This window comes from Microcaecilia unicolor, chromosome 6, assembly GCF_901765095.1.
Source record: "Microcaecilia unicolor chromosome 6, aMicUni1.1, whole genome shotgun sequence".
Taxonomy (NCBI): domain Eukaryota; kingdom Metazoa; phylum Chordata; class Amphibia; order Gymnophiona; family Siphonopidae; genus Microcaecilia; species Microcaecilia unicolor.
The window spans coordinates 173,216,109-173,238,088 of NC_044036.1; the positions used below are offsets into that span (position 1 = coordinate 173,216,109).

Below are 21,980 nucleotides of genomic sequence, written 5' to 3' on the forward strand. Positions count from 1 at the left end.
TTACAATGTTCATCTTAACTGTAACTTTACTATCAGTACTTACAATACAATGTAATTCTCTACCTCTGATACCTTCCATTGTAAGTCACATTGAACCAAACTCATTTGGAAAATGTGGGATAAAACACAAATAAAAATATACCTCTATGTAACTTTGTAAATCTATGTGCTTTGAAAATGAGCACCTTACTTTCATTAAACTAGTAATTAATATTACTTTTTTCTTACAGTAACTAATACATTATTTTTACAAAGTAACTTGCCCTACACTGCCTTTGAAATACTTTTTATATTTCACTTATATATTCTGATATTCGTCATTATTTGCTCATTTTTTATGAAAAAATATACTAAAGTAGTCCAATAAAAAAAGGCTACCACACCACTTTACTCAAGCTTTGGTAGAAGCTCATTCCATATTAGGTGTGTAACAGAGCTGAGACTCTAATGGCCTCTATGTTTGATCAATCGTTGAAGGGCTTAGATAAGGAATATACAAGCATATTGTTTCATTTTCTTAGACATCTCCGCCACTTTTGACTGTGTCTATCATCACATTTTATTACAAATAAAGTTTGATCTGTTGGTGATTTGGGCCACTGCAGCGTCATGATTCAAATCTTACCAGATGGGGCTGCTCTCAAAAAATGAACTGGTTAGAGGATTTCAGGCTGGAGAGAAATTAAGATGCTCCCTCAGACTCCATATTATCAGTCCTTTCATTTAAATACGAAAAACTTCTACAGGTTTTTTTTTTATCATTTTTCTGCTGACATTATGCTTTAAATGCCACTTTCCATAGCTGCTGGGATATAGTCTACAAATTTTGCCTCCTGTTTTTCAGCTGTACAGACTTGGCTTGCAGAAAATAAGCTGTTGATTAATTTATCAAAATCAGCAGCAATGGCTGTTTTTTTACATAACTCGTCCATGTAGCAAGTAACGGAATTGCAATTAAATGATACTGCATTTCCTTAAGAACATCAATGACTTATTTACAAGTGGTACTTCACATCCCCCAACTGGCTCTTCATTTACAGAACAGGAGAGTTAGTCCAGATAGCTTTTTATAAAATACCTATCATTCTACACCTATGGCCTTTTCTGACAGTGACTTCTGGACTTTTCCAGGCTCTTATCTTTCCCCATTTCACCCATCATTTTTGCCAGCTTAGTTTTGTATGAATATATATTAAGAACTCTGCATATGTCTTAGTTTGGTGGAATTGTAAAGTTTCCTGATCATATATCAGATCACATATAAATTAACACTGATATTAAAGTGCTACAAGGATTGACTGTGTAGTTTTTAATCCACATTGTTACAGCTGTATCAACTTGCCCGCCCTGTACAAGCTTATTTCTAAGGAATGTTAAAAAAAAAAAAGGTCACCCATTTTCTTGCTTACTTCGTTGGTGCCCCTAGTTTATAGAACTTGTTGCCAAATGAGATCAGATTGTTATATTTAAGTGCCTTCCTTAAAAGTAAAAACAATTATTTTTGCAGGTTTTTAATAACTGATGCTATACTGGATGAATTATGTTTTATTGTTGTCTGTTTATAATATGATATATGTTTGATGTGAAACACTTAGAACTTTTATGATTGTGTGGTTTATAAATGATTTAATTAACCAAAATAAATGGATCTGTAAAGTTGGTGCTTTTAAAACTCAGGTGTGGCCAGATAAAAAGCTTGCAGAGAAAAAGAAATGTGCATCTTTGCAGGTGCTTTTTCATTTAAAATTGCCTAAATATGCTTGTTCTTTAACTTTCAAACTGGTGCAAAATCAGCAGACACTATACACAGGTAAACAGTAGCAGCCATACAAGCAGTGTAAAAACAGTTCTCTTAATATACAGGGAAATACCAAGATGGGAAAACAAATTCGAGTGCGGGGGGGCGTGTCAAGATGGTGACATGCTGTTGATCGTGGTTGAACTCTCTCGCTGGCTGCTTTGAATTATGTTAAATCATTTTTATTGCAAATAAAGAAAAACACATTGTTACAGAAACGCAATAGTCATAACTTGTTTTATATAAACTTCCCCCCCAACCGACCCCTTTCCCTCCCCCCTTTCCCCCCTACTTACCCACTTATGTATAATCTACAAGGTACCATTAGTAGTTCAATAGTCTACTCCTAGCTGAAGGGGTCAATGTGTTGAGAAAGGGGCTGCTTTGAATTATAACTTTTTCTCAATCTTAATGCCTCATACTACCTCTTCACCCCAGCAGCAGTCTATCAAAAGATTTGCCACAAGAGCCCCTGCCCAGAATTCCATGAGGAGCCCTGCTGTTGCTCCGGGAGGAGGAGACCCTGGTGACTTAGGGCTGGATGTCACTCTTTGTCCCCCGGCTCTCAACCCACCGCCTCTCCCCAAAGGACATTTATCTCAATGGAGGCCTCCTGAACCTGGAAATATTGAGGGTAGACCTCCGGATCGAAGTATTGAGAAGACGGGACCTCAAGGAGGTTTGAGGCCTGTTTGTGCCTCAACTGAATGCGCAGCGCTATTAAAACAGCCAGGGACGGTAACGCTGGAGAGCATTTGGGAAGCTCTCCAACAGTTGGATAATACAGTGGCCAGATCTACAGCTGAAGTTTCAACTTTAGTGAGTACTGTTGATGCTTTATCTACCTCGTTAGAAGGCTTAAAGATAGAATTTAACACTCAAATATAATTAAAGATGATGTTAAGAAGTTACAAGATTGCTCCGCTATGGTGGTAAAAGACAAAATAATAATTCAACGAAAAATTGAACAGATAGAAAATTATAACCGTAGGTTAGATCTTCGCTTCCTGAACTTTCCAAAATCTCCGGGTACTACTCCCTTGGATGCGTTTAAGAAATATTTGCTTGAAGTTTTGAAATTTACCCCGGAAACTATTCCTCCGATAAATCGGATATATTATATACCTAAAAACAAGAGAACCTCAGAGAATTCTTTGGAAATGACTCGCCAAGAAAAGAGAGACTCATTAAATATATCTAAATTATTAGAAACATCATTATCAGCAGATTCAGAAAGGATGACGTTGTTGGTTTCATTTGTATTTGAGCAAGATTTGGAAGCGGTGAAAAGGCTATCCCTCCGAAATTTGCATTTTATGGCAAAAAAAGTTTGTTTTGTAACATCTGGAAATATCCAAACGCAAGAAAGGAGGAAAGCGTTTTTGGCTTTAAGAACGGACACTTTGGCATTGGGGGCTTCTTTTTATCTTAATTATCCATGTAAATGTGTTAAGTACATTGGGATAAAATACGTTTTTTTTCTTCCAGAACATTTACGTGCCTTTATAGATTTAAAAATGGTTCACACAGTATTACCCACAGTTGAGGATAAATGAAAAGAGTGGGGTATAGCGTGTTAACACGTTTTTTTTTCTGTGAAATGATCTCTTGAAGCTTATCTTCTGAGTTATATATTGTACAGGCCCCCGTGAATTGTGGTCTAAAGAGGATTAACATTTTCCTATTTTCTTTATTTGTTGTAAACTTTACTTTTCTGTTTTTCCTGTTCAAGTATTATGGCTTGCAAATTGATCATATACCAATAAATAAAAAGGAAATACCAAAATGGGCTTCAGTTCTGCAGCACGGCTTACTTTGACACCTCAAAGTTGAAGAAAAACAATAGAGTAAGAACTGAAGATCTAAAATGACTACAAATCAATCTCTATTTCACTAGGGTATCACTTTGACAGTGATTTTATAAAGCATTTTCATCATGTAAAGCATGTTTTTCAGATGACAAATGGCCGTTATGAAATATGACTTCATGTGCAAGTATGCCAACAGGACTATATGTACCTTTACATGGACCAAGGCACTGCCTGAGGCACAGTTTGAGTACAGCAGGGGCAAAGTTGCAAACTATGGGCAAGATGCACTAAACGAGCCTTTAACGAACAAGTAGATCACCCTGGCATACACTAAAGCCCAATTTCCGACGACAGTAGCAGCAAACGAAAACGGAATGCAGATGAGCAAATTGTGCAGAAGCCCTATTGTAATGAGATGCACTAACCTTTTCCGATTGCCTTAACGGTGGAAATCGCTGGAAAATCTAACAAGAGGTTGAACCTCTCGTTGGGGCTGTGCTGGATTGAAAAACTGTCAAATACGCATGTCATATACGCTGCCCACCTCCCCATTTTTCAATCAGCTGATATCGAAGAGTGCAGTTGAAAGCGTCCATCATAAAAATAGCCTTCCATTTTGGCCATTATTCACACCCAAATAATAAAAACATCCTTTTTGGCCGTGCTTCACTCAGCTGAGAGACCTGGAAGTCTCTGAGCCAATCACAGCATGTTTAGCTCTGTGGTTGGCTCAGAGACTTCCAGGTCTCTCAGCTGAGTGAAGCACGGCCAAAAAGGATGTTTTTATTATTTGGGTGTGAATAATGGCCAAAATGGAAGGCTATTTTTGTGATGGATGCTTTCAACTGCACTCTCCGATATCAGCTGATTGAAAAACGGGGGTGAGCAGCGCGGCATCTTTGGGCAGCGTATTTGACATGTGTATTTGACATGCGCAGAGCAGCCCGCATAACGCTTGGCTGCTCTGCGCATGCTCTACCGGCCGATTATCCGACAGTTTTACGAAGGGTTAGAGAATGTAAGTGAGCTGCAACGAGCAGCTCATTTGCATTCCCTTTTCTTGATGCATAGCTGTTCCCTACCGATTCGCTATGGAACGGCTCTAACGTCGACTTTAGTGCATATTGCCCTATGTGCATAGTTGATAAAATATGAATGTATCGACACATAGTACACCCAGAAGGATGCACCTGCCTCAAAGCACTTGTGCACTACTGGAGATTATTCTAGGAGCCTATCCATACAAGTATTCCCTTAATGAAATAAGTTGTTTTGTTTTTTTATTAAACATTTTACATATGTGCCTTTTATAAAATTACCCCGTGTCCATCATACTAGCTAAATCACCAAAGATCTGTACCCTCTAATTCTATAACAGTGCACCTAATATATGCATGCAAATGGCACCAACCTTTATACAATACGAGCACTAATGTGAACATATGCATGTAAGTGCTAACTTGCGAACAGTGGTATTCTATCAGATATTTGCAGACATGACTTACAAAATACTTTAGGATACACATACTCTGACACATTTAAGCATGCCCATTCGCCAAAACGTAGGTGCATTTCTTTCAACTCATACTAGTATTCTATAATGATATGTTGGTGAACAGGTGCCACTGTAGAACTGCTGTTCAGTGTATGGCATTGGGGTAACTAACTAAAGATGCACAGTTACAGAATTGCCCCATTAGTATGGAGAGGTCAATAATGGTGCTTTCAATCATCAACTATGCAAAACTCCTTTACAAGAAGGAACTGGAGCAGGCAGGACAGCATCTATTCTTTGCCGCAAATGCAGACCTTGCTCTGGGCATGGTCAAGACAGCCTCACTACTGAAGGTTCACTCTATAGCAGAGACACTATACACAGGTAATTTAGGCATCACTAGACTACCCATGGTTCTTCTGACCCTGAGGAAGTTCTCCATTTCTTGGAGTTATCTTAACAGCTGCTGTTGCTGCTTGCAGTCATGCCTTCCAAAAGTGACATTATGTGTCCTCCTGAAATGCGCTAGTAGTTCTAAGATGGCAATAAATGTTTTTGCCTTTCATTTCTTATGACTGGTAAGAAAATATGTACATGAGTTAAGCTGGCCAATAAGAGGTTATGTGTTGGTAGAACTCACACCCTAGATGCATGGTCTGTCAAAAATTGATCTGTATGGCGGATCTCACCTGATGTCAGCCAAGATGTAAAGGTGGTCTACATTAGTTGGCTCAATACAGACCTTAATGTTCCTCCTATTTAAGGCACTCATACTCCACTACTGAGTAACAGAGTCAATGCAATTAGGCTAAGTGTGGTTAATACTGGCCAGTTTCCAGCTGTTACATCAGGAGTTCATCTCTGTCCTGGGTGCTGGGTACCAGGGCAATAACGCCACAAAAGATAGTTTACGTATCATGTAGTGAAGTGCTTTTTAGTACACTGCCAACAGATGATCCCAGACAGCCTCAATTTAACGTCAGTATTTTGTGTGAGAGTGTGTGTGTGTGTACACATACAAACATGTCAACGTAAGTGCAGGGAATCTGGTTCTCTTACCATTCCTGAGCAGTTCCTTGCTGAATTGACTGGCATCACAGTAACTCCTTCCTTGTGAAATGGAAATCGATTTCATGTCACCTGCCCTGCAGGTACCTGTTGTGCTACTGCTTAATAAAATCATTATCAGTGCATGGATCAATTCCTTAATAACTGTCCGCGTACAGTATGGGCCACTGCTCAGTCCATTGGCAGGAAAAAAGAAAGGCTTCAAATGATGAGCTAATTCGTTCAGGTCTGAGACACAGTCCTGGTGATCCCTGCAGCCAAATATTAACTCACCGTTCTTCAGGAGTAGCACCAAGGGGAGGGAGGGGGGAGAGAAAGAAAAGAAAAGTAGTAAATTATACCATTCTGCAATGCATTTGTAAAGAATGCTTGTGGCTTATATATGAAATGTGAACCAGAAATGCCTTAGGAGAAGGGTTCCAGCCGGTGTTTCTTATTTGCAACTGCAAATTTATGTATTATACACATAAGAATTTTTAATATACATATGCATACACACACACACACATGCACAACAGTCAAATGAGGCAACTTTTAGTACAGCAAACAGTAAAACAAATCATCTCATTTACTAACACTAAGGTGATCATTTTAGAAGGCTTACATGGTTTTTATTCATGTGAATGCCCCAAAACGTGTAAACAGTAATTTTTTAAAGCTACAACTTATACATGTAAAAGCTCTAGGATACAGAGGCCCAGATGCACTAAACTTTAACAACCCTTTAACGAAGAAAATTTCAACCGTAGCATGCATTAAAGGCCATTTTCCGACGACGCTAGCAGCTAACAAAAACGGAATGCAAATGAGTAACTACCATTCTAATGTGGACAATTCGGAATGCACTAAACATACCGACGATTGCACCGAATCAACTGCTGAGATAAATTTAACGTCAGAGCTGTTAAGGCCTGAGCTGTCAGACACGCATCAAAACAAAAATAAAAAAAAGTTTCAGGAGGGGGCAAAGGCGCTCGTCAGGAGCATCCTTTATGAGCGTCCTTGCCCCCCCCCCCCAGGCCGCCACTGCTCCCTGCTCCCCCATGCTTAAAACCGTGCCTTTTGTAGGCAGCCCAGACTCCCCCTCTCCCTCCCTCCCTGCTTGTTTACAAACAACAGCTCCTGCCATCCTCCGCCCCGAGTTCCCCTTGCGCCCCCTCCCCCCACCCGAGGTCGCCGCTGCTCCCCGCTTCCCCCCACTTCCCAAAAATCAAAACTTTGAGCTGCCCCAGCCGGCCCCCTCCCTTCTCTTTCTCCCCAGCTCCACCCGGTGCCCTGCCCCCGCCGCCCCCCCCAGAGGTTGTCACCGCCGTTCCCCTCCTCCGTCTTACCGGGCCATGCAGCGCCTCTCACCTGTGTGATGGCGCTGCACGGGGAAGAACAGCTGATTGCCTCCGTCCTCTGCAGTCTCCGACGTCCCGCCTTCCTCCTGGGCCCGCCCTCGTCTGGTTACGTCAGACGAGGGCGGGCCCAGGAGGGAGGTCAGAGACTGCAGAGGAGGCGATCAGCTGTTCTTCCCCTTGCAGCGCCATCACAGAGGTGAGAGGCGCTGCACGGCCCGGTAAGACGGAGGGGGGGCAGGGCACGGGGCGGAGGATGGCGGGAGGCGGAGCTGGGGAGAAAGAGAAGAGAGGAAGGGAGAGGGCCGGCCGGGGAAGCTCAAAGTTTTGATTTTTGGGAAGTGGGGGGAAGCGGGGATCAGCGGCGACCTCGGGCGGGGGCGCAAGGGGACCTCGGGGCGGAGGATGGCAGGAGCTGTTTTTTGTAAAAAAAAAACAGGAAGGGAGGGAGAGGGGGAGTCGGGGCTGCCTACAAAAGGCACGATTTTAAGCAAGGGGGAGCGGGGAGCAGCAGCGACCTCGGGCGGGGGGGGGGGGGGCAAGGACGCTCCTGACGAGCGCCTTTGCCCCCTCCCGAAACACACGTGTTTTTGGTTTGGTTTTTTTGCTGTTTTGACATTTGGGACATGCGCAGAGCAGCCAGCATAACGCTTGGCTGCTCTGCGCATGCTTTAGGGGTCGATTACCGAAGGGGATTACACCAGTTTGATGCATTGTTCTTTTCAATACCGCACCGAACATGTGCAACTTGTTTATTTGTGCATTCTTCGTTTTTTAAAATTCGTTAGGGACTTTTACGTTTTAGATTTTTTAATGTTTGGTTGATGCATCTGGCCCAGAGTTTGGAAGGAGACACATTGTGAGCATGTTTTGGGAGAGCCAAAAGTATGTGTGTATTTCTGATTTTACAATGGCAATATACATACACTTAAAAATCTTGACATCACACCTGCTCCAAGAAAGGCCTAGTGAATGGAGGGACAATTGTGCTTCTCCCTTTGGTGCTTAAAACCCTGCAACGCCCTTAAAAGTGTTATTTGCTTGAGAGTTATCGGATAGCTGTGAACTAGTGTAAAGCACTGACTATGTACAACGCTTCCCACATGCACAAGTCTCCTCAGCTTAAGAAGTGGTACTACTCTCAGGAGATGGCAGTATTGTGTGCCTGATTAATACTACTATCTACAGAGAACACCATTACAGGTAACTGGTTGCTTTTTCCACTGAAAAGCCCATCTGAATCAGGCACATGAGTAACTGATTGCTAAAAATAGGGTTGTGCCACTTTAAAGATCACTTATTGTTGAAGAGCAATCAGGTCAAATTAGGATATAAGGTTTGACTAGCTCACAAAGACAGATTTGCTCAATACTGCATCTGACTGAAGACTGGTCCAGGAAGTAGTATGAAGTAAAGGTATGGAGCAAGATAGCCAGTTCGGGCAGGATGTCTTGAGAAACTTGTCTGTCTAGAATCCAGCACCATCCCCCTAGTCCCAATTTTGTTTAGTTCCGGGCTGCACCTTCTCAGCTAGTTTATAAATATTTTCAGGTTGACTTCCAGGCCTCAACGTTTTGCATCCCTATTTTCCTAGCGTTGTTTTTTTCGGTGAACCTGGTAGCTAGACATTCCCAGCTATACGAAGGCATGCTTGTCCTCAGAGAAAGCAAAATTACTCGCCTGAAGCAGGTATTTTCCCCCGAGGACAACAGGCCAAATATTTTCACATAACCTCCTACCTCCCTTTGGAGTTGTATTGTTTAGCTATTGTATATTACTGAGAGACCCACACTCAAGCGACAGGCAAGAAGGCACCAGCACATGTGTGGTGGGACACTGCTAGAAACTTCTCAGTCTCACTAGTCAGTGTGTGCACAGGGCTCCACTGGATTACATCACCCAGCTGTGAGAATACTTGTCCTGCTGTCCTTGGAGAACATCTGCTACAGGTGAGGAACTTTGTTTTTCATGCTAATGAACAAATAGTATACTGCCTATGTTTTTGTCCCAATTCATACAAACATCAGTGTGGAAAGTCACTCCACTCTCTGGACTGCAAACGAGCTCTCACATTCTTTAAAAACATTACCTTAGGAAGGATCTTAGGGTGCATGAGGAGAACTACTCTACTATGGTGAAACTTAGTATAAAGTGGACCAGCTACTAGGGCCTTAAGCTCACCGACTGCCAGCTGAACTGACCACCACAAAAAAAATAAAAAAAAAAACACAACTTTCCAGGTCAAATACTTCAGATGACAGGAATCAAGTGGCTCAAAAGGAGCTTTCATCAGCTGGGTGAGGACAATGTTTAGATCTCATGACACAACAGAGGATACGCATACAGAAGTCCCTTTCCCCGGTGTAGGAGAAAAGCATCTGATGCCACTCTGCTGTGTGACCTGAGCCTGGAACAAAACTGGATGAGTGCAAAAAAATCCACGAGGGGGTGCCCCATGCTCAGAAGATCTTGCAGGCTATGCCCATATTGAGACACCACTCGTGTGGTTGCAAAGCCCTGCTCAGTCCATCCACCAAGCAAGTTGCCCTTTACTGGTAGGTATTACTGGTAGGTATGTGGCTCAAAGGGCCCAATGCCACATTCCCACTGCTTCCTGGCACAAGGGGTTGGAGCCCATACCCCCCCATTTGTTTACACAGAACATTGCAACCTGGTTGTCCATTTGAATGAAAATTTGGTTCTGTAGCCGATCTCTGAAAGCCTTTAGAGCATTTCAAATGGCCCTCAGCTCGAGGAGGTTGGTATAAAGATCCGTTTCCTGCACAAACCAAGTTCCCTAGGTATGAAGCCCATCTACATGAGCTCCTTAGCCTACGTTGGACACATCCGTTGTTAATACCTTCTAAGGAAATGGAATTTTTTTATGGTAGTCCCAGAGTCAAACTCAATCGAATTGCCCACCAGAGAAGAGCATAAGTTAACTCTGGTGGAATCTGATTTGGATCCACTAGATTCCCTGCCACCTGAGACCACTGGGACACTAGGGTCCACTGGGCCGCTCCCAAATGGAGCCATGACATGCATTGTTGAGGCCATGTGGTCCATCAATCTCAACATTTGCCAAGCTGTGTGACCTGCTTGCTGTTGCAGACCTGCGAGGCTGCTTTTGCTTGTGGGAGAAAAACCCAAGCCTGCAGTGGACTGGACCGGAAGGTGGGACTTGGGGTAGTTTATGACAAACCCTAGTAGCTCCAACACCCAAATAGTTAGGTGCATGGATTGTCGTCCCCTCCTGCAATGTGCTCTTGACCAATCATCCAAAAAGGAAAACACACAGTTGTCTGCATAAATATCCCACTACTACTGCTTGACACTTGGTGAATACCCAGAGAGCTGACACGAGGCCAAATGGCAGAATGCGGTACCGGTAGTGGTGTTTCCCTGTCTGGAATCTGAGATATCTCCTGTGACTGGGAAGTATCTAAATGTGTCTACAGGTAACCTTCAAGTCCAGAGAACATAGACAATCGTTTTCCTGAATCACGGGGAGAAGCGTGCCCAGGGAAATCATCCTGAACTTCTTTGACCAGGAATTTGTTCAGGACCCTTAGGTCTAGGATAGGATAAAATCCCCCCATCTTTTAGGACGCACCTGGAATGGAATCCCCTCCCTTCTTGCTCTGGTGGCACAGGTTTAACCACACTGGCCTGTAAAAGGGCGAAGATTTCCTCTACAAGTTCCTGCCTGTGCTGAGAACTGATGTATGAAGCTCCTGGTGGGCAATTTGATGCTAATGCAGGGCATAACTGAGACAGATTATCAGAAGAACCCACCGGTCAGAGGTTACAATGAGCCACCTGTGTTGGTAAAATTATAACACCCCCCCCCCCCCCCACAACTCGAAAACCTCCTAGAAGAGGAGGCTGGAGGTTGATGAGACAGTTTGGATTGTATCTGTATGTTTCTTGATGATGTCCGTGACCTCTTCAACTTTGTCTCCAAACAGGTTGTCACCTCTACAAGGAACATCCACAACCTCTCTTGAACCACCAGTTCTAGGTCAGACACACACAGCAATGAGAGTCTGTGCAACCTCACACCCATGGTGGAGAGTGTGGACGCCATATCAAGAGTCGAACATGCCCCTGGCCAGATATATTTTACACTTCAGTTGATACTGGCTAACTGGTGAAGCTCTGTGGCTTGCTCCAATGGGACAGAATCCACAAGACGTAGTGTACTGCAGACTAAAGACTGCAAGTAAAGGCTCATATAGAGCTGGTAGAACTGGATGCAGCAAGCAGCACTGAGGCCTGTTTCCTCTCAAACGAGTTCAGTTTCTGAGGTTCTCTACCTGGGGGCACCAAGGCATGAGTCCTGGAACCCTTAAGCTTGTTTGCAGTCATCAACCTCCAGAGAGCAGTGAGGCAGCTGGTTGCTCTTGAATCCAGGAGCCTTCTGGATACGATACTGCGTATCCCTCACTGAGAGGGAAGATTCCCAGTTCTTTGTCAGTGCATCTTTAAGGATGGTGCAATGGTACTGTGGCACTCTTTCCTCAGGAAGAGACTCCTAATCTAAGACAGAACATATCTGCCCTAGGCTCTTCCTCTATCTAACATATATGGGATGGCAGAAGCCATTTTCTATAGAACAGTGAAAGAGGCCTTCAGGTGGAGATTTACATCTTTCTTGAGATGGGGAGAGATCAGACCCATAAGACTCCTCCTCTGAGTAGTAGTGCGGGTCCTCCCTTTGAATCCCCCTCAGACTCCTCACCATACTCAGACCTGGCTGGCTGAGTCTGTGCCTGCTTCAACTCAGTGAAACCATGTCCACGCTCTGAAGAGCACCAAGGTACAGCCCTACTCTCCGATTCCAGGGAAGCTTCCTTTCCTGACATCAAGAGCGGTACTGTGTGTGTCAATGTTGACACTCTTTGAGGTGTTGGCATCGAGGATCCCCGCCCAGGCATGGGCTGAGCCTCAGGAAGAATCTGGGGTTGATCTGCAGCTGGCACAAACACCCCCAATGCCTTACTGGCTTGCAGCTGCAGCATCTGTTCCAGTTCCTTCCTGAGCATGGCTCGGAACCGATCAAAGGAAGGCACTGGCAAAGGCAGAGGAGCCGGGAGAGAGGTCCCTGAGAAAGGGTCGGTGCCAAACCAGTAGTGGTGACCTGGCTGCACACCGGTACCTCTTCCAAAGAGGGGGAGCATTCTTCTCATTGCTGGCGCTTTTTGGGTAACGGTAAAGCCGATGCCCCAGTGTTCCTGGTACCATGAGGTGAGAACCAATGCGTGTGCTTCTTGGGCTTCCCCAAATGCTCAGCATCGTGGTCCTTCGGTGCTTGTCCTCTGTGTCTGGTCTGATGCAGACGGGTCCCCGGGCCTGCTCTCAGCATCTAATGTTGAAAGAGGTGGAGACACTTTCAATGCCGGTGCACTCCCAGTGGATGCCTTGGCAGCCATCAAGGTCAATGCTTCCAGTGCAGATGATGTACTGGCCTTCGAACAGCCAAACATTTTCCCCTGTTGGAACTGCCATGCTCTCTGTGTCCTCAAATGCATTATTAAACAGAAAGAACAAGAATAAGACTCATGGTCAGGCTCAAGGCACCCGATGCACCAAGAGTGCTGGTCTGGACTGTCACAGAAATAGCTAGATTACATTGGATGCACCTTTTGAAGCCACTGGGGATCTTCTGGGACATCAAGAAAAGAATTGCGGCCAAATTTAATTCCTGAATTGTGAACTGAAAAAGGGGCAGTGTTCAAGTTAAGGTCGGTGCTTCAGCCTAAATGGGCCTAGGAGCTCATGAAAAATAAAGGAAACTTTAAGAGCCAAAACAACTAATTAAAATACAGGGCAAATAAAAAAGAAAAGGAAAAATACTTGCAAGCAAAGGCACTGTGAAAGGGAGATAGCGCACTATGAGGAAAATACAAAACGTGTCCTCCCTGCTCCGTGAAAAAACGAGACTGAGGGACCCATGCTAGTGTGGCAGGAAGGCACCAGCGAATTTGTTTTGAGACACTACTAGAAAATTCTCAGTCTCACTAGTCAGTGTCCGCACCAGGCTCCGTCAGATGAAGTCACCTAGCTGTGAGAATACGATGGTCTGCTTGTCCTTAGAGAAAGGTATAACCAGCTTTGGATTTAGCTCATGCTTTTCTTAGTAGTTCAAAATAAACTACATTCAGGTGCAGTATGTACTTTGCTGTATAGTCTATGTTTTTACCCGATAAAATGGAGGGTTGGGTAACTTGCTCAAGATCACAAGCAGCCAGCAGAAAAATTAGAACCTGGCCTTCATGGTTCTCAGCCCATTACTTTAACCATTAGGCTACTCTTCCACTATTTTAATGATGGAACTGGGTATAAGGTTCATAATTAAGGATTGAAGTTCACCAATTCTTCAAGTTGAAGTAATAACTTCCTGAAAGAGTAACTTACAGATTAGATTCTTGAAAGATGAGATTTCCATTGGTTCAAATAGCACTTTAATTGGAGATGTAAGGATATTTAGATCCCACGGAACAGGAGGCCAGCAGAGCAGGAAGCTAGGCCAGGGACCAGGAGCACAACCTATCATCTGCTTAAGGTAGAGAAAATATTGGATTCTTTTCACTCGGCACCACTAGGCATACCACTGAAGTCAATGGTAAAGATCAGTATTTTCTCTACCTGTAGAAAGGGATAACACACAACTGTGCAGAATGGTACAGCCCAGACGACAAGGAAGAAAATTTAAAGATGTACAATATTCAAAATCATAACTAAAGAATGTAACTGGTTGGTAATAAAGGTCAGCCCTAACCTACATTATTTTCAAACACAGAATTTACGTCTATTGGTGGAAGAGAGATACATCTATTCCACAGACCAGACTTGTCAGTGGTAAGTTTATGAATATGCACACAAACATGTTATTAAATCTTACCTTAAATATTTTTAAATTGTTTTGTGCCTCCTGTAGTAAACTCATCAAAGCAAAGTACATTCTCTGTTTATTTCTGAAAGAAAAAACAATTTAAATTTAGACCTCACTTGAAATAAAAGTTACAGCATATTTTATTTACAAATGCAGTTAATATGTTTTTTTGCAGCCAATTACTCAGCTAAAGAATATAAACCCAGGTTTCAAATGAAGCTTAAACCATATATTAAAAGCAAGATTTTAAAAACACATAAGGTAAGCAGAAACATCAATATTAAAAAAGGGGGGATGGGCACACTTTTTATTCTATATGCTATTCTCCAGAGGGCAGACCTGATTTAAGTATGTTGCACCTTGACTTGACCAATCCATGAGGCGCAAATGTGATAAAAGATGCAATAAGTGTAAAAACTTAAGTGTAAGTCTCAACATATGGTAAATACAAAGCCCATGTGGTAAATTTTAGGGGCATAGCAAGCCTGTTCTGCATTACTGCATGGGCCTGTGTTATGCGCTGCTGCAGCACTTACCACGGACCCAACAGTCAACAAAAAACAAAAGTCACAGCTTATGGCAGTGAAACCAGACCCTCCCAACCCAGCACATAACCCTCACCCTAGCATTTCCCAAGGTATTGCTAGAAGTGAGCTCTCCACTCCTGCCCTCTTGCCGCTCAGGGTCAAAATGGCACACTCTACTTATGTGGCAGATTAGTTCCTAGTGGCAATACCACAAAACTACCGCTAGGGGTCATAGGCACCATTCTGAGATGGGCAAGAGCTGAAAAAGGATCATCCGATTGGGAGGACTATATGTGGGGGCTGTCCCTCATGGGCATATGTGCTGGGGAGAATCATGTTTCACTGCCACCATTCAGAGGTGGGCTGTGCTACCTTGTGCAGGAAGCCCAAGTGCCCTTAAAGCCTCCTCTTGAGGGTAGGGCTTGCTCTCAGGGTGGCAATCAGGAGTGTTTCAAGTCATAGTGGGATTGCAAGGGTCCTTTCATGTTGGGATGGGAATCGGAATTGCCAGGGGCTGCATCGCCATGCACTTGACCTGTCAGCTGCTGCACTATGGAACTGCCAGTACAAAGCAGTTGCACTTATCACTTCTCTTGAGTTGGCAGTAAGCTCAGCTACACTATTAGCAGTCGCTAGCTGTCACAAATCAGCCACACCTCCCATGTCATGCCCAGATCCCACCCACGGCATGTATCTCGGTGACTTCTCTTAGTAAGCATAAACACATTTTCATGAGAGTCTGAAGCTTGGAGTCTGAAATTCTGGCGTGCAGAAGATACATGGCATTGTTATGGACTTCAGATAAGTATGTTGGTGTTATGGACTCCAGATAAGTACATTTAAAGCTTATTAAGGAAGTATTTTAAGTCTCACTGATACAAAAAGGACAATGTGGATTAGTATTTAGAGTGTTTATCACATTTTTGCACATTGATTCACAAAAGGATACATGCAAAATGGTTTGTGTTGTGCACTTGGAGTGTGCCCGAAGAAAAAAAATTATGTCCACTTGATCAAGCTGCGTAATGTGGGACATTTAACTGAGGGCTCTCCTGTTTCTTAAAAAATTTAAATTAATACTTTGATAACTGTCCTCTTTTGTAATAATAAACAATTTGTTTGGTGTATGTACATAGACAGATAGGTAGATAGTAATGACTCAGTGGCTCAGCAAGGAAATGACAAGCAAATCAGGGACAGATCTGAGCCCTGTTCCCCACTTCCCCTGCAAAGAATCATAAGGGAGTTTAAACCCCCCCCTGGTCTGGCTGAGGAAAGGGAGGGGATCCAGACTGTCAGATACTCCTTGGCAACTGCAGAGCAGATCGGCAGGGGCAGACCAGGATCCAGATATAGCAAAAGCTCCCTGGCTTACTGAGCAATATAATATTGACAGCTGATGGTGCTGGGAGGGGGAAGGGGGCCCCATGGGCTAATAAGAACTGTGAAAAGGAAGAAGAGGGAGGAGAGATAGACTGGAAGATCAGGGAATATCTCCACTGTCTCAGAGATACCTGTGCCAGAAGAACAGGAAGAAATGGAGGTTGCTCTGGAGTGAATGGAACTAGCAAGTCTGTGCTTTAAGACCTGAAGAAACCTTCCCCCCCCCTCCCTTTTCACACTGTCCCTGCGGGTGGCATCAAATGTTAATTGCCAGTGAGAGGGTGGAGGGACAAGGCTCAGCTAAGAAGACATGCTGAGCCTGTCAGCCAAAGTGTGAAAAAACTGTAAACTGTACTTTGAACTTTCCAGTGAACTTTAAACTGGTAGTTCTCCCAGGACAAGCAGGATGCATCAGCCACATACATATAGCTGATGTCATCCCAACAGCCCACTGAATGGAAATGCTCTCCAATAGCTCAGACAGAATTTTTTTTTTTAATCACTCTGAGCATGTGCAGTAGTTGCCTCTGCTAGGCGAGTTCCAGTGATCCTCAGTCTAAGTTTTCCACCATTCCCAACAGTCGGATTTTCTTCAGCTCTCCAACAAATATTCAATCTGCTCAATGAACTTACATTACCAAGAAACAATCTTCAGGATACCAACACCTGGATGCGGAAGCTCCAGACTCAAGAGGTGTAGGTCGAATATATAGGACTACCAGACCTCGATCTGCCTATTTGCTCTGTAGCCACACATCTCTGCAACCACATGTACAGGCTTGCCTTCTTGCATTAGGGCCGCATGTCTCTGCACCCACTTGCACAAGCAAAACACTCTCCAGGATACTGTTCTTGCACCAAGCTGCAAGTAATTACAGACCCTGTCCTGCCTGTTTGCACCATGACCGCATGTCTCAGCGCCCAGATACACAGGTGAAACTTTCTCTAGGACACTGTTCCTACACAAGGTGATACGGAGCCCTATGCTGAAAACGACAGCTTCTCCTGCTCCACAACCAGGCCTCCTTTTGCTGCTTGCCAAGGCTGGAGCTGCTGTTAATCAGTGACCCCTGCCTTAGCCCTGAATCGTCTCCTCAGTTACTCAGCCACCAAGAACCCAGAAATGGTCCCGCCCTAAACGGAGGACAAACCAGGGGCGGGGGTAAGGGAAATGGGACTTGATAAACCAACTTTCTGAGGTTTTTACAACTATATTCAAAGCGGTTTACATATATTCAGGTACTTATTTTGTACTAGGGGCAATGGAGGGTTAAGTGACTTGCCCAGCGTCACAAGCAGCTACAGTGGGAATTGAACTCAGTTCCCCAGGATCAAAGTCCACTGCACTAACCACTAGTGAGGGAGTCTAGCCACACCTCCTCAAGGGCTTTACCACTGGGACCTCAAGGAGGGTCATGTCCTGAGGTGAGGAGGACCCGGAGGACCTGGCCACACCTGCTGAATGGCCCAGACACCTGGAATCCAGAGCCATTAAGAACTCACTTGTGCCTCTGTACCACAGAGACTCTGCCGTCACCCTCATGAATGACATCTGTGCCCACCCTTCTGACGCCTTCCACTCTCCTCTGCAACAAGAGGTTACTTCCTTGTTCCGCACTATCATTTCTGCTGTGTGCCAGCAGACTGCCCATCCAGGCACACAGGCATGGATCTGAACACCAAATTCTTAGGCGTTTCGCAGAGCCTAAAGAACCCAGAACCGGGAACTGTCAATGCAGCCCGACACTGCTGATTGGCTCCTCAAAACAAAGAAAGGAAGAAGGTGAAGGTCAGGAAACTGCTCTACAGCGGGGGCTATATGCATCAAATAAGTAAACAAAATAAAAATAAACCTGAGATCCCCTGGCTGACACTCTAACACAGGCGTGCTGCCCCTAACCACTACTTTAACACCAGCAACATGTCCCAGCAACGAGATCTCTCTAGTCTTCTCTCCAAGCAACTCTCTGACTTCAGGGCAGACTGTCCACCAGGTCACCACCAATGTGCCAGTGGAAGATAGTCGTTACGAAACCAGCATGTGAAACCAACAATCCGCCCCTCAGATTCTTCCTGATGTCCCAGACATCATAGCCTGGCTACGCTTCTCACAGACCTCACATGTACTGTTGGTCAAATCATCAGTGGTGAAAGAATAGATAATTTAATAAAATTAAGGTATTCTAGAGCTGATGACCTCTGGTGCGACCATCACTTACAGCCATACCTGGAACAAAAGCTTTCAATTGTGCATGCCATAGGACCACCTAACAGGAACTAACATCTGGGACACCATCGCTCCATGCTGCTCTGACAATCGGAGAATGCGCCCGGGAGGTTTTCACCTTCTACCCACCAGACTTGCAACCTATCAGGCAAAGACTGCAGCCCTCACCATGCCCTGGTCCAATCTCACCAAAACACAGTCCAAGCAGGCACAGCCTGCAACCCTGTCCGATCTCACCTAAACTATGTCCATGCATGGTCCACATGAACACACATGTGCCACAATCATGCAGAGGCTCTTCCTTACAGAGATACTGCAATCTATCTACTAGACTAGTAGTACTAGGGGCTACTCCACCTACTCACAGGAGAACTAGGGGCCTCCAAAAAAAAAAAAAAAAACCTTCAAGTGCACTCTGCTAAGCCTGCTGATTGAGGGCTCCCACCCCAGGGCGCCAGCCCGGCAGGTGCCACTGCACCCCCAATACTAAACTCCCTAAATGTGTCCAGAGAGAGGTAATATTCACTGGGTTTAGTACCACCTCTAACGTCAAGCAGAGACATCAGAGGTGTAGCTAGGTGGGGTGCATAGGAGCAGTTCCCCCCCCCCAATGGATTTTGAAACAAACGGCGCCTATGTGCCCAACAGTCTGCGTCTCCCCAATACTTGGGATCTGAACTGACCACTGCTGAAATAGGACTCAGGGCTTGATAGCCCTCCAGTTGACTCCGCTATGCCAAGGCCGGGGTACTCACATACTTCAAAGATCCCCTGTCAAATCCACAGAGGGGGAAGAATACGCTAAAGGTGGTGGGCACTCAGCTCTGAACCAGAGCTACCAAGGTACAAATCCCAATAATATCCTGGGGAACCTGGACAGATCAATTAACACTCCATGACCTCATGCATAACTTTAGATCAAATGCAATTCCTGCATCACCCCTTACTTACGATCTCCACCAGCCCACACCTTCCTCACAACTCCTCCCAGAAGTGAGGCTATTCTATACCACCTCAAAACACTTGTACTGTCTGCTGTGAGACACCCAACTCGGTTTTTCACATATCCTACCACAACTATGATGCAACACAGCTTCAATTTGTGGCATCTACTCACTCTCCCACAGTTCTCAAGACTGCTGTTGCACTGGAGACAGTCACTTGATCAAAAACTGGATGGACACTCAAAACACTAGTGATTTAACTGTGCAACAACCTTGCCATCTTCCCTCCATCAAGGGAACATCGCCTCCACTAGAGCATACACAACACCCTCCTCAGAGACAAACCTCTGGAGGGCACCCTCCCCACCCACTCCCCAGTCAGCCTTCCGGGACGGTGGCCTGGAACTGTATAACCACAGACCCTGTATCGGCGATGCCACAGGCTCATACCACTGATTTCCTACTATATCCACAATCCCATATCTGGTCCCAGGAACACTGGCACACAATTTCCTGATCAGATTGGGCCCCTCCAGTGATATATTACGCTGCTCTGCCTCCAACCATCGGTCTCCCGAACTAGCACAATTATGGTATACTGATTAAGCCACCAGTACTTAAAAGATAGCGGCACCAGAGAGGGCACAGGACTCCCAGGGTGGCCCATGGCTCCGCACATATACCCATGTTGCATCACGAGGGGGCATATACCTCACAAAAAAAAAATAAAAAATAAAAATAAACACACACATATGTGGCTGATACATCGAGAAAACGAAGTTGCTTACCTATAATGGGAGTTCTCCGTGGACAGCAGGATAAGTCAGCCACACAACCCACCCACCTCCCCTCGGAGAATCCATACCTACCAAGGGATTGACTGAAGCAGGATGTGGGATCACCGGGACTCGCCCCAGCACGGGCAACTACTGCACATGCTCAGAGGGATTTAAAAAAAAAAAAAAAAATTCTCTGAGCTACTAGACAGCATTTCTGTCGGATGTCATTACCTATATATGGCTGATTTATCCTGCTGCCCGTGGCAAACTCCCGTTACAGGTAACTTCCTTCATTTTTTTTGTCTATGCTTTCTTTTGGGCAGCACAAACCAGAGCTCTGAAGGGAGAAGATTTAAAACCTCCCCTGCAAGTTCCTAAGCTGTTAAAGGAAGAATAAAGAGGAACTGATTAACAAGAGACCTTCACCGGATAAAGCGCACTCTTCCCTGTTTCTTTCAGTGCTTGTATGCATATACTTTACTTTTTAATTATGGTAATTTACTGGTTTTGTGTATTTGCTTCCATGTACCACCAGTCTTTCTTGAATTTTTGGTGTCTATAGTTAGTGATACCATATAGAACAAAATGTTGGGCAGATCGTGGCCCCAGTGATCCACCCCACCCCACTGCTTACATCTACATCCATCTTCATAAAGATCATTCATGTGTATGTCTTCAGCTGTTCTTAGGCTTTACATTAAAAATCAATGAGATGTCTGCATGGGGGTTGTACTAAGTTATCAGTATACTAGTAAAAAAGGCCCGTTTCTGACACAAATGAAACAGGCGCTAGCAAGGTTTTCTTCGGAGTGTGTATGTTTGAGAGAGTGTATGTGAGAGTGACTTGTGTGTGAGAGAGTGAGTGAATGTGCGAGTGTGTGTGTGTGAGAGAGAGAGAGAGTCTGGGTGCGAGTGTGTCTGTGAGAGAGAGTGTGTGTGTGTGAGAATGAGAGTGTGTGCAAGTGCATATGTGAGAGACAGTGTGAGAGAGTGTGTTTCACACAGATACAGTGTGTGTGAGAGTGTGTGTGAGAGACAGACTCTGAGACTGAGTGTATGAGACCAAGAGAGTGTGTGAGTGACTGTGTGACACAGAGAGTGAATGTGATACAGTGTGAGACAGTGTGAGAGAGTGAGAGAGAGAAAGACTGACTGTGAGAGAGAGAGTGAGTGTGTGTGTGTGTGTGACAGAGATACCTCCCCCTCTCTCTGGTGTATGTAAGTGCATCAAGCTTTTAATGCGTGAATTAAAGCCCAAAAACCACTAATGCAGAAGTGCTCTACCAGCTGCCAAAGAGGCTGTTTGCATGCACTAATTTGTGTGTTAACTACATATTGTGTTAGGGGGCAGGAACTAGGCAGGTCACAAGTATGGAATGAGTGTAGGACTGCTTACTGCAGTGAGCACAAAGTATTTAACATGTGCTAACCTTCATTTGCACAACTAGCGCAGTTTCATTTAGCACATCCTCAAGAAGAGGTGCCAAATGCAGTCTCACTTTTGTGATCAGGTTCTACACATGCTAATGCACACGTTCACGTGTTAATTCCACAGGACATGCTGGGCACGACCTCAACAATTAGCAAACACAGCCTTTGCTCATAATGCACACAGATTTCTGCTGTTAGGGAGCACCACATACAAACATACAAGCCCCTCAAAGTTTTGTGGGATTTTTTCTTATTACATTGGGAATATAATAGTATGAGAGA

At 44.6% G+C, this 21,980-nt stretch overlaps 1 protein-coding gene across 2 annotated transcripts in view; it reads right to left on the reverse strand.

Annotated features, from left to right (window-relative positions):
- The window catches only part of IPPK (inositol-pentakisphosphate 2-kinase), a 121,867-nt gene that overhangs the window by 32,522 nt on the left and 67,365 nt on the right, over positions 1–21,980 (reverse strand). For both annotated transcript variants that reach the window (XM_030207118.1, XM_030207116.1), the window contains exons 9-10: positions 14,417–14,489; positions 6,164–6,449 (exon numbers count right to left, since the gene is read on the reverse strand). In XM_030207118.1, coding sequence (XP_030062978.1) covers positions 6,164–6,449; positions 14,417–14,489 — 359 coding nt within the window. The remainder of the gene's footprint in view (positions 1–6,163; positions 6,450–14,416; positions 14,490–21,980) is intronic.